Below are 13,314 nucleotides of genomic sequence, written 5' to 3'. Positions count from 1 at the left end.
TGTTCAGATTTTTTTTAACATATAAAAAAGTAATTTTATCATATATATTTTTACTAATATTTGTAAATGCATTTCAAAAATTTGTATTTTTAAAAATATTTTTCATATATTCTGTAATAAAAACACATTTCAACATACATTATATATATATTATATTTGTTATAATTGAGTCCTGAAGTGATACTTTTTTTATTTGCACTAACCTACAATTTTGAGGACAAGCTTTCGGGGAGTGTCCCTGAGTACTGCTTGGACCTTGAAGAAGGGGACATTCCCCGAAAGCTTGTCCTCAAAATTGTATGTTAGTGCAAATAAAAAAAGTATCACTTCAGGACTCAATTATAACAAATATAATAAATATATATATAATGTATGTTGAAATGTGTTTTTATTACAGAATATATGAAAAATATTTTTAAAAATACAAATTTTTGAAATGCATTTACAAATATTAGTAAAAATATATATGATAAAATTACTTTTTTATATGTTAAACAAAAATCTGAAGAGTATATTTTTAAAAAAATATATTCAATTGTTTCTGTCGCAGATGCACTAATACGGCTACAATCACCTCAAGTATCATTTATTTATTGAAATATATTTTGAAATATATAGAATATGCCCAAAATTGTAGTGTTTCACATATATTTTTCTTCCATGTGGATTGGAAAGACAGAACCCTCCCAATCGCTGAGACAATTCCGGGATGAGGGTCTGTTCTCGGCAGCTACAGAGCACAAGCGGGTAAGAATCCTCACAGCAATTGTATGGCAATGTATGCGGCTGACCGAGAGAGATTTTTTTTCTTTTTTTTAAACCCTCCCCACCCCTCCCCCCCCCACCTCGAAATGTCATTTCACGTTCCAGCCCTCCATATCAGTCATTAGGCGCTGTACCGGCACGTGCGGCACCAAACCGCGCCAATTTCTACCAAGAAGCCATTTATGAGGCAATTTCACAGGCCGCTGACCCACCTGTAGGGGGCCCCGTCTGGAGAGCGGAATTACACCTGACACCTTGCCCATAATCCTTTTGGGCGACGTTTCACCGCCGATAAAAAGTCGATGGGTTTTGTTTTTCGCCGTGGTTGGATCCTTCAGAGGTAATTAGTGGGAATGGAATGGGCTGCGTGTGACGGGAATATTAAGAAGGGGGTAAAAAAAACCCTTTCTGGAACCTTCTGGGATAGCAGAGCGGCTTGGTGGTTGTCCTCGTCTTACAGCACTTGGGTCGGAGCTTCAGTTTCCAGCACGGACACCAGCTGCATGGAGTCTGCATGATTGGATGGGTTTCCTAATGAGCCAACACTGCTGTATGACCTCAGCAGGGACACCGAAGATGTGTCACCATATACATATTGTTAAAAACGCATGCTTGATCTCCAGTGACATTGACTAGGCTGTGGTGACTTTGCTGCAGGCAGGAGGAAGCATTGCTTCTGTCTCCTCTCCCCCAGTGATCGGACGGCAACATTGTAACTCCGTAGCAAGTCACAAGGATAGGGGGCTGCCCTCCTGAGCTTCACTCAGTAACTTGGCCTAGGCTGAGATGATGTTGTCTGCTGCGGGCAGGAAGAAGCATTTCCTCAGTCTCCCCTCAGTGACTTTGCCTAGGCTGAGATGATGTCATCAGTCTGCTGCAGCCAGGAGGAAGCATATTCTCAGTCTCCCCTCCCCCAGTGATTTTGCCTAGGCTAAGATGATGTCATCAGTCTGCTGCAGCCAGGAGGAAGCATATTCTCAGTCTCCCCTCCCCTCAGTAACTTTGCCTAGGCTGAGATGATGTCATCAGTCTGCTGCACCCAGGAGGAAGCATATTCTCAGTCTACCCCCCCCCAAGTGACTTTGTCTAAACTGAGATAATACCATTAGTCTGCTGCAGGCAGGTGGAAGCCTTTCCTCAGTCTCCCCTCCCCCAGTGATTTTCCCTACACTGGAATGATGTCATCAGTCTGCTACAGGCAGGAAGAATCATTTCCACAGTCTCCCCTCCCCCAGTGATTTACCTAGGCTAAGATAATGTCATCAGTCTGCTGCAGGCTGGAGGAAGCATTTCCTCAGTCTCCCCTCCCCCAGTGAATTTACCTAGGCTCAGATAATGTTATTAGTCTGCTGCAGGCCAGAGGAAGCATTTCCTCAGTCTCCCAACCCCCCCCCCCTAGTGACTTTGTGTAAACTGAGATAATACCATTAGTCTGCTGCAGGCAGTAGGAAGCATTTCCTCAGTCTCACCTCCTCCAGTGACTTTACCTAGGCTAAGATAATGTTATCAATCTGCTGCAGGCAGGAGGAATTATTTCCACAGTCTCCCCTACCCCAGTGACTTTACCTAGGCTAAGATAATGTCATCAGTCTCCTCCAGGCTGGAGGAAGCATTTCCTCAGTCTCCCCTCCCCCAGTGACTTTACCTAGGCTTAGATAATGTTATTAGTCTGCTGCAGGCCAGAGGAAGCATTTCCTCAGTCTCCCAACACCCCACCCCCCCCCCCCAGTGACTTTGTTTAAACTGAGATAATACCATTAGTCTGCTGCAGGCAGGAGGAAGCATTTCCTCAGTTTCCCCTTCCCCCAGTGACTTTGTCTAAACTGAGATAATACCATTAGTCTGCTGCAGGCAGGAGGAAGCATTTCCTCAGTCTCACCTCCTCCAGTGACTTTACCTAGGCTAAGATAAGGTCATCAGTTTGCTGCAGGCAGGAGGAAGCATTTCCTCAGTCTCCCCTCCCCCGGTGATCAGACTGTACATTGTAACTTTGTATTCAGTCACAAGGTGAGAGGCGGCAGCAGGGGCTGATCTGTGTCAGACTTTTGTGAACACAACCAAGAACTGCACACACCTGGATTTATATGACGGTCTCTTCTCTGAGGTAGAGGATGACCCTGGATGATGCCGGAACAAAGATGGTGCCGTCCTTCCGGAGTGCAGCCCTGTAACTTGTAGAGCAAGTCGTAAGGTGAGAGGCGGCAGCAGGGGCTGATCTGTGTCAGTCATTTGTGAACCTTTAAAAAGTACTTGGCGCCCCCAAAGCAACTAACTACCCAGTGAGCGTGCCGCCATCACAACCTTCAATGCTCTGCAAGGGTCAGGAAGGATTAGAACCTCCGCCAGCTTCGTCCTGCTGTCTGTGTCCCCATTTGGGAGATTCCCCTTCATTTCCTGTCCTTAGAGACACAACAGAGCTGATTTCCCTGAAGTGACAGGAAATCCCACATGTGACACCGGAACAGGTGTCCCCCACTGCAGGATTCCCCCTCCTTTCCTGTTTTGGGGCCACCTGTAGAAATTTTGGATTTCCCTTCATTTGTTTTTAATGCCAGATATAAGGGGCCCCTGACAAGAATAAAGAACTGACGGGGGCCCTGGACAGGAGTAAAGAGCTGACAGGGGCCCCGGACAAGAATAAAGAGCTGACGGGGGCCCCGGACAGGAATAAAGAGCTGACGGGGGCCCCGGACAGGAATAAAGAGCTGACGGGGGCCCCGGACAGGAATAAAGAGCTGACGGGGGCCCCGGACAGGAATAAAGAGCTGACGGGGGCCCCGGACAGGAATAAAGAGCTGACAGGGGCCCCGGATGGAAATAAAGGACAGGGGCCCCAGACAGGAATAAAGAACTGACAGGGGTCCCAGACAGGAAGAACTGACAGGGCCCCAGACAGGAATAAAGAACTGACAGGGGCCCCGGACAGGAATAAAGAGCTGACAGGGGCCCCAGACAGGAATAGAGCTGACAGGGGCCCCGGACAGGAATAAAGAGCTGACAGGGGCCCCGGACAGGAATAAAGAGCTGACAGGGGCCCCGGACAGGAATAAAGAGCTGACAGGGGCCCCGGACAGGAATAAAGAACTGACAGGGGTCCCAGACAGGAAGAACTGACAGGGCCCCAGACAGGAATAAAGAACCGACAGGGGCCCCAGACAGGAATAAAGAGCTGACAGGGGCCCCGGACAGGAATAAAGAGCTGACAGGGGCCCCGGACAGGAATAAAGAGCTGACAGGGGCCCCGGACAGGAATAAAGAGCTGACAGGGGCCCCGGACAGGAATAAAGAACTGACAGGGGTCCCAGACAGGAAGAACTGACAGGGCCCCAGACAGGAATAAAGAACCGACAGGGGCCCCGGACAGGAATAAAGAGCTGACAGGGGCCCCGGACAGGAATAAAGAGCTGACAGGGGCCCCGGACAGGAATAAAGAGCTGACAGGGGCCCCGGACAGGAATAAAGAGCTGACAGGGGCCCCGGACAGGAATAAAGAACTGACAGGGGCCCCGGACAGGAATAAAGAACTGACAGGGGCCCCAGACAGGAATAAAGAGCTGACAGGGGCCCCGGACAAGAATAAAGAGCTGACATGGGCCCCAGACAGGAATAAAGAGCTGACATGGGCCCCGGACAGGAATAAAGAGCTGACATGGGCCCCGGACAGGAATAAAGAGCTGACATGGGCCCCGGACAGGAATAAAGAGCTGACAGGGGCCCCGGACAGGAATAAAGAACCGACAGGGGCCCCGACCCCTGAACCACTCCAGCCAGCTAAAAGTTCAGTTTTGGCCAGAGTCATCCAATTACAAAAGCAGATCTGGAAAACCAACTTTGAAAAGTAAGAAAAAAAAAATCGATCTCCTCAGATTTTATTACGTTCATTCCTAACGCCGCCAATACAAAATCACTGCTTCCCCCCGGGTAGGAACGGGTTAAACCCGACAGACTCCAAGCGGACAGATGCTGAACGATAAACGCCGCCTCTAATTTCAACATTAATCCCAGAAATGCGCAAAACTGCCAACGAGAGGGAGGGGGGGGGGCGCGCAAACAAAAAGGAGGAAATTACCACGGCAACAGCCATTTACAATATGGTGACAACGGCAAAGCAGACGTCGGCGCCTCGCAATCTACAAACGGCGTGATTGGAGTCTGGAAGACGGTAAATCAGGAGGGTCACCGCTCACTGGAAAATCCTTCTCCTGGAGTCAGACGAGGGCCACGGACGGGCTGCGCCTGAACCACGAAAGTCCTGAGACAGATGCAACTTCAGGTTGCCGCATGGTTGCGGAAGAACATCGCTGGAAGATGACAAGAGATCAGGAAGACCTTCAACGAGCTCAACCCCCGAAAATTCCCTCTTTCCGAAGATGAAGATCCAGCTGAAAGGTCACCGTTTTGACAACATTGTGGAGATCCAATGATTTGGGCAAATCTGCCAAAGAGACGTTCGACATAATTCAGCAAGTCTACGACTGTGCTGCAATGAGTCATTCGAGGTGTTTTGAGTAACATGCGTGCTTCTGCGTTAAACCGGGCAAATCGCTGGGTCTCCGCAATGTTGTCAAAACAGCGACCTTTGAGCTGGATCTTCATCTTCCGGAAGAGGGCATTTTTGGGGGTTGAGCTAGTTGAAGGTCTTGCTTATCTCGTCGTCTTCTCGTTGAAGGTCTTCCTGAACTTTCATCGCCTTCTCGTTGAAGGTCTTCCTGATCTCTCGTCGTCGTCTTCTCGTTAAAGGTCTTCCTGATCTCTCATCGTCGTCTTCTCGTTGAAGGTCTTCCTGATCTCTCGTTGTCGTCTTTTCATTGAAGGTGTTCCTGATCTCTCGTCGTCTCCTCGTTGAAGGTCTTCCTGATCTCTCGTCGTCTCCTCGTTGAAGGTCTTCCTGATCTCTCGTCGTCTCCTCGTTGAAGGTCTTCCTGATCTCTCGTCGTCTCCTCGTTGAAGGTATTCCTGATCTCTCGTCGTCTCCTCGTTGAAGGTCTTCCTGATCTCTCGTCGTCTTCTCGTTGAAGGTCTTCCTGATCTGTCGTCCTCTTCTCGTTGAAGGTCTTCCTGATCTCACGCCGTCTTCTCGTTGAAGGTCTTCCTGATCTCTCGTCGTCTCCTCGTTGAAGGTCTTCCTGATCTCTCGTCGTCTCCTCGTTGAAGGTCTTCCTGATCTCTCGTCGTCTCCTCGTTGAAGGTCTTCCTGATCTCTCGTCGTCTCCTCGTTGAAGGTCTTCCTGATCTCTCGTCGTCTCCTCGTTGAAGGTCTTCCTGATCTCTCGTCGTCTCCTCGTTGAAGGTCTTCCTGAACTTTCGTCGTCTTCTCGTTGAAGGTCTTCCTGAACTTTTGTCGTCTTCTCGTCAAAGGTCTTCCTGATCTCTCGTCGTCTTCTCATTGAAGGTCTTCCTGAACTTTCGTCGTCTTCTCGTTGAAGGTCTTCCTGGTCTTTCGTCGTCTTCTCATTGAAGGTCTTCCTGGTCTTTCGTCGTCTTCTCGTTGAAGGTCTTCCTGGTCTTTCGTCGTCTTCTCGTTGAAGGTCTTTCGTCGTCTTCTCGTTGAAGGTCTTCCTTGTCTCTCGTCATCTTCTCGTTGAAGGTCTTCCTGATCTCTCGCCGTCTTCTCGCTGAAGGTCTTCCTGATCTCTCTCTGTCTTCTCGCTGAAGGTCTTCCTGATCTCTCGTCGTCTTCTCGTTGAAGATCTTCCCGATCTCTCGCCGTCTTCTCGCTGAAGGTCTTCCTGATCTCTCCTCGTCTTCTCATTGAAGGTCTTCCTGATCTATCGCCGTCTTCTCGTTGAAGGTCTTCCTGATCTCTCATCGTCTTTCGTTGAAGGTCTTCCTGATCTCTCGTCTTCTCGTTGAAGGTCAAAACTTTGTCAAAACTTTCAAATGCTACCTTGAGTTACCCATTTTTTTTATTAAATTATAAAAGATAAGATTACGCCGAGCAAATTGATACCCAACATGTCAGGACTTAAAACTGCGTATGCCCATAAAACGGAGACAAACTTCAAAAGCCTACATTTTCCATAGGTAACGCTTTGAAAGCCCCTACAGGTCATCAGTTCGGAAGTAACTAACGGGCCGAGAATTATTGCTCTCACGCTGACGTTTGCGGTGATTTGTAATGTGAAAGACGCCTGAGGTCCCACCTGCAATCCAATGAAGAGTAGCCCACAGTCCACTACCTTCTTACCTGGCCAGACTGGCAGGGGAAAGGGACATCAGGACCTGGAATCACTTCCTGGTCAGAGGAGATCAGCAAACAGATATTCATTGATCTCCCTCCTTTATACCTAGCAACACCCGACATAAAAGGTCCCAGGTCCACTGATGGGCACAGCTTCAGAAACATGACGGGCCAAGTGAAGCGTGCATGGGGGAGGGGTCGTCTGACAAACGAGTATGGCATACGGCAGTAGTAATGGTTTCTGATGTGCAGCAGAGAGAAATCAGCTCTCCTGCCCTGCCAGACAGTGCAGTGCTGTGTAAAACTTAGGATTGAATGGACTGAAATGGTAAAGCAGCCCTCATATCTGTATTTCAGCTGTTTGCCTGGAGTTCCTCCTTAAGATGGCAAACTGCAGAGACCGCCACCTCAAACCAGCAAGGCCGCAATCCATGCAAAACACGAAGGAATATGCAAATCCATTCGGCAGCCGGGTTAGACCTTGACAAGGCACCCAATATCCACTTACATATTCGGAAGATAAGAAGATGAATGTCCCCGGCTAGAAGACCCGATGCAAAACAGACGTCTGCAAAGAAGCCAAGCCGGCGGAGAAGGACGATGTTCCACAAAACTACGAGATGAATGTTTAAAGACAAAGAACGCATCTAACAAAACTACGACATCTGCTCAGACACCCGAATGTGATTTATGGAAGGAGTCTTGGATCAAGTGTATCTAATTCCAAAACTTTTAGACACCCGTTGAGGGAAAACGAGTTGCATACGAGCCACCTGACCTGAGCAAGTGAGCTTGTTGGGTTTCACTTGTCTTTTTGGACCAATAAAAGCCTGAAGGGTGTTTACCCTCCTCCGTGCCAACCAAATGGCAACGGAGGAGGGTAAACACCAGTCAGGCTTTTATTGGTCCAAAAAGACAAGTGAAACCCAACAAGCTCACTTGCTCAGGTCAGGTGGCCCGTATGCAACTCATTTTCCCTCAACGGGCGTCTAAAAGTGACTCAAAGCATCAAGGCATAGAAGAACCAAAACCAAACGAAGAGAGAGTCCAAAAGCTTTTATCTGTTTATAATTCAATCACGTTTCGGAGGGGCAACAAATTGGACTTTTTCACTTACCTGTAAAGTCTATTTCTTGGAGTACAGTCCCCGACCCAGGCAGGTGTTGGACTGGGTCATAGATAGGTACCTTCAGGTAACTGGACACCCCTCCTGCTCATAGCAAGCAAAAATAAGGCAGCAGAGAGGAAGGTGGCCCGTATCCTGTAGTGTATTCTGAGAAATTAATTTTACAGGCAAGTCAAAAATCAAATTTTCGTGACCATACGGTACAGGACACAGACAGATTAAGAGACGAATGGTACTACCAATAAAAGGGAGGAGAAAAAAAGGTAACACAATCCACCATGAGGTCCCTCAAAACAAACTAAAGAATGGTCCAGACCCCAAATCAAGGAGCAGCCTGAAGCACCCGGCGACAATAAGCTGCATCAGCTGAGGTCTGAACATCCTTCCAGTAAAACGTAGTTAACATGACACAAAGACCAGGTGGTAGCCTTTGAAAGGCAATGGAGAAGCCTGATACCGAAATGCCCAGGTTGTACTGATGGATTTAGTAGAATGAGGCACTACTGGAAGAGAAGGCACCCAAGATTTGGCCAAATATGTCCAAATCACCCAGGGATGGTGGGACAAGGTGCAGGAAGCCCCCTTTGAGATCCCTCCAAAGCACAAAGGGGCAAGCCGACTGTCAAATGGAACCCTTGGCTTTGAGGTAGTCTCTAACACAGTTTTTTTTTTCTACGAGGCTTCCATATGTTGCTAGGGGTTCCTTGAGTGATTAATAATGTCTGCTTCTCAAATGGGAACCACTGACACCAAGAATCTTTTTAGCTATCTGTAAGGGGAAATGACCACAAATGTGAGAAGCACTCTTCACAGTGGACACCAATGTAAGGAGCATTCTTCTCAATGACTACCAATATAAGGAGAGATTCTTCCAAGTGACCATTACACCTTTGTACCATAAGCTGTTGATATAGAAATTATTAGCAGGGGTTCCTTGTAACCTTGAAATTATTTCAAGGGTTCCTCATAGTAATGAGGCATCACTGGAAGGGAAGGCCCCAAAACCTTGAATAAATAGGTGCAACTCGCCCAGCAACGGTGAAAAAAGATACAGGAAGCCCCCTTTCAGATCTGTTTGGAGCATGAGGCGGCAATCGGATTGTCTATTGGAATCTGTGGCTTTGAGTTAGTCTCTAACTCAGCCTTTTTCTACCAGGATTTTGTGGAACCCTAGGGTTCCTCCAGACGTTACTAGGGGTTCCTTGAGCAATGAACAATTTCTGCCTCTAACATAAGAAAACAATGACAATCTTTTTAGCTGAGGTAGACTCTAACACAGCCTCTCTCAACCAGGGTTCCTTCAGAGGTTGCTACGGGTTCCTTGAGCAATGAACAAAGTTTCCTCTGTAAATAAGAAACCACTGACACCAATGATCTTTTTAGCTATCTGTAAGGAGCCTTGTTCCCACTGACCATCAATGTAAGGGGGGATTCTTCCCGATGACCACAAATGTAAGGAATATTCTTCCCAGTGACAATTAAACTTATGTTCCATGAGCTGTAGATATAGTAATCATTAGCAGGGGTTCCTTGTGACCGCAAAATAAATTCAAGGGCTCCTCCATATTATTGAGTCACTGGAAGGAAGGCACCCAAACCTTGGCCAAATATGTCTGAATTACCCAACGATGGTGGAACGAGGTGCAGAAAGCCCACTCTGAGATCTCTCTAGAGCACAGAGGCAGTCCGATTGTCAAATGGAAGCCTTGACTTTGAGGTAGTCTCTAACTCGGCCTTATTCAACCAGGGTTCTTCCACAGGTTGAGAGGGGTTCCTCGAGTGATGAACTATAAGAAATCACTGACACTCTTTTAGCAATCTGTAAGGGGGGATTCTTCCCAATGACCACAAATGTTAAAAACATCAGTAATTAACAGGGGCTCCTTGTAACTATAAAATTATTTCAAGGGCATCACTGGAAGGAGAGGCAACCACACTTTGGCCGAATAGGTCCGATTCTCCCAACAATGGTGAAACAAGATGCAGGAAGCCTCCTTTGAGATCTCTCTAGAGCACAAAGAGGATTGTCAACTGGAAGCCTTGGCTTTGAGTTAGTCTCTTTTTCAACCAGGATTCTGTGGAACCTTAGGGTTCCTCCAGAATTTTCTAGGGGTTCCTTGAGTGAAGAGCAATTTCTGCCTCTCACACAGGAAAACGATGACAATCTTTTCAGCTATCTGTAAAGAGGGATTCTTCCCTATGACCACAAATGTTAGGAATATCTTTCCCAGTGACCATTATGCGAATGTACTATGAGCTGTAGATATAGTAATTATTAGCAGGTGTTCCTTGTGACAGTAAAATTATTTCAAGGGCGTCACTGGAACGTGAGACAACCAAACCTTGGCCTGAATAGGTCTGAATCACCCAGTCATGGTAAGATGAATTAAGACCCCTTTCGAGACCTCTCCAGAGCTCAAAGAGGCAATCAGATTGTCTAACGGAAGCTGTGGCTACGAGGTAGACTCTAACACAGCTTTTCTCAACCAGGGTTTAATGGAACCCTAAGGTTCCTACTGAGGTTGCTAGGGATTCTTCGAGTAATGAGGAACCACAGACACCATTGATCTTTTTAGCCATCAGTAAGGGGGGATTCTTCTCAATGGCCACCAATGTAAGGAGCATTCTTCCTAGTGACCCCCCAATGTAAAGGGGGATTCTTCCCACTGACCACAAATGCAAGCAGTATTCTCCCTACTGACCATTACACTTAAGTACCATGAGTTGTAGCATTAGTAATTATTAGCAGGGGTTCCTAGTAACCATACAATTATTTTATGGCTTCCTCCATGTCAATGAGGCATCACTGGAAGGGGAGACAACCAAACCTTGTTCGAAAAGGTCAGAATCACCTAGCAATGGTGGAATGAGATGCAGGAAGCCCCTACGAGATTCCTCCAGAGCTTAAAGAGGCAATCAGATTGTCTAACGGAAGCTGTGGCTACGAGGTAGACTCTAACACAGCTCTTCTCAACCAGGGTTTAATGGAACCCTAAGGTTCCTACTGAGGTTGCTAGGGGTTCTTCGAGTAATGAGGAACCACAGACACCATTGATCTTTTTAGCTATTAGTAAGGGGGGATTCTTCTCAATGGTCACCAATGTAAGGAGCATTCTTCCTAGTAACCCCCCAATGTAAAGGGGGATTCTTCCCACTGACCACAAATGTAAGCAGTATTCTTCCCACTGACCATTACATTTAAGTACCATGAGTTGTAGCAATAGTAATTATTAGCAGGGGTTCCTTGTAACCATACAATTATTTTATGGCTTCCTCCATGTCAATGAGGCATCACTGGAAGGGGAGACAACCAAACCTTGTTCGAAAAAGGTCAGAATCACCTAGCAATGGTGGAATGAGATGCAGGAAGCCCCTACGAGATTCCTCCAGAGAGCGAAGAGGAACTCTAATGGAAGCCATGTCTATGAGGTAGACTACATCCAGCGTGAGCGCAATCACATCCAGAGGGTGTTTCGGAGATGGACAAAATCATTATGTCCTGACTGAGGCAAAAAGAAAACATCTCCTTAGGCAGAAGGAAACCTCATCCCTGTGAATAATCAGAAAAGGATCCCTACAAGATGAGATGGCCAACTAGGTCATCCTCCTGGTGACAGAGATGATAGTGACCAGGAGAACCACCTACAGAGGAAGGTTCCCTAATAGGACCAAATGGAGGAGCCCGCAGCGCTGACTCCACAGGGATCAGGTTCCACAGCACCACCAGAGAAAGTTCGAGAGGAACGATGTGAGCAACCTCCTGTACAAAAGGCCTTCATCCAAGAGTAAGATGCCAAAGGCTGTTAAAAAAAAGAGAAGCCAAAGTCAATATCTGGCCAGCTATTGATTCAACCACGACTGAAGAAAAGCCAGGATACATCTCATCGAGTACCGGTGGGGACTGGCCTTCCGTGGTTCTTACCAGGCAGAACAAGCCTTCCAGGTGCAGCAATAGACCTTGCCAGAGGTGCAGCTCCTCAAAAAAACGTCATGAATGGAGTAAATACCGCATTATGGTCACTAGATGGAGCTGAGGACCATATTTATTTCTTATAATACTCAGCACCATCTAGTGGCCATAATGCGGTATTTTCTCCATTTGCATTGTTTTCAATGAATGACATTCGATATGTAGAGAATGTAGCCTCAGAACACTCGATTTTGTCGCATGCACATTGAACAAAATCACACGCAGTTTTAATAAACGAACAAGTATGCGCTTTTTCAAAAAATACACCCCTAAGTGGTATTAGTGTTTACATTCTACTTGAACCCCGTTATAACCTCCCAACACATATGTGCGGTGGCAAAAGTCTGGGCTTTATAGTCCACACGCCGTACATATGTGTGTCAAAGACAGCTCTTGGTTTGGGCTAAAGATCGGTAGATGGCAGAACTGACTTCTGATCATGTGACCACTGTTACCGTGGTCATGGGATCGCCGATTCTTACCGCCCCTTTTCTGGACGTTCTGAACGGTTTATAGCAGTGGTCTCCAAACTGTGGGCCAGGGGCCACCCGACCCTGCACTGCCACCGTCTGGTCGTTTATATACAATGGCCAGACGGGAGGTGGTTAAATTTGGCCTCCCGCAGCTAAGAATATTCTTTACGGGTATCTGAATGACTAATGCCGCCGCTCCCCCCTGCTCCCCGCCGCTCCCCGCCGCAGACAGACTCACCATCCATTCCGAAATAATTACATCCACCTTCTCCACCGGCAAATCAATTTCTTCAATCCGGCCTTTAATCAGCGAGATCGTATCTTCCAACTTATTCATCCTGAAAGAAGAAGAAACAGAGATTTTTCTTTTCTTTTTTTGAAGCTCCACTTTGTCCGGCTGCTATTCACAAAGACGAAAAAAAAAGTCGACTTTGATTGGATCTCATTAATTCGTATTAATCTGACCGGGTTCAATGGAGAGGTTGGCCAGATGGAGATGTTCCTGCCATGGGACGCAGGGACGGGAGCTGGGGGTGAAGAGGAAGGACGGACTGTTCTATCATCAACGCGGGAAAGGGGATATTCACACCAAGCGCTTTTTTTTTTTTTTGCGCATTACTCAGGCAGCCCATTCATTTCAATGACATTCTGCTTACGTTGTTGGTCAAAAAAAAAAGCTTTCTGCTGTGTTCATTTTTGCACGTTTGCTGCACTTTTTTGCGCACGACAAAACACGTCTGTCAAGGGAGCCATTAACCACCTCCCATCTGGCCCATGTATATAAACGGCCGGAGAGTGG

General features: G+C 47.1%; 1 protein-coding gene across 1 annotated transcript in view; it reads right to left on the bottom strand.

Annotated features, from left to right (window-relative positions):
* The window catches only part of PRMT3 (protein arginine methyltransferase 3), a gene marked incomplete at its 5' end in the record, with an annotated part of 90,938 nt that overhangs the window by 30,104 nt on the left and 47,520 nt on the right, over positions 1 to 13,314 (bottom strand). The window contains one exon of the mRNA XM_089660939.1: positions 12,754 to 12,853. Coding sequence (XP_089517065.1) covers positions 12,754 to 12,853 — 100 coding nt within the window. The remainder of the gene's footprint in view (positions 1 to 12,753; positions 12,854 to 13,314) is intronic.

Source organism: Staurois parvus, unplaced genomic scaffold (genome assembly GCF_062004578.1).
Source record: "Staurois parvus isolate SC_StPar_1 unplaced genomic scaffold, SC_StPar_1.0 ptg001290l, whole genome shotgun sequence".
Lineage (NCBI taxonomy): Eukaryota > Metazoa > Chordata > Amphibia > Anura > Ranidae > Staurois > Staurois parvus.
Note: the sequence above shows the minus strand (reverse complement) of the source record. Positions and strands in the feature narration are given on the sequence as shown.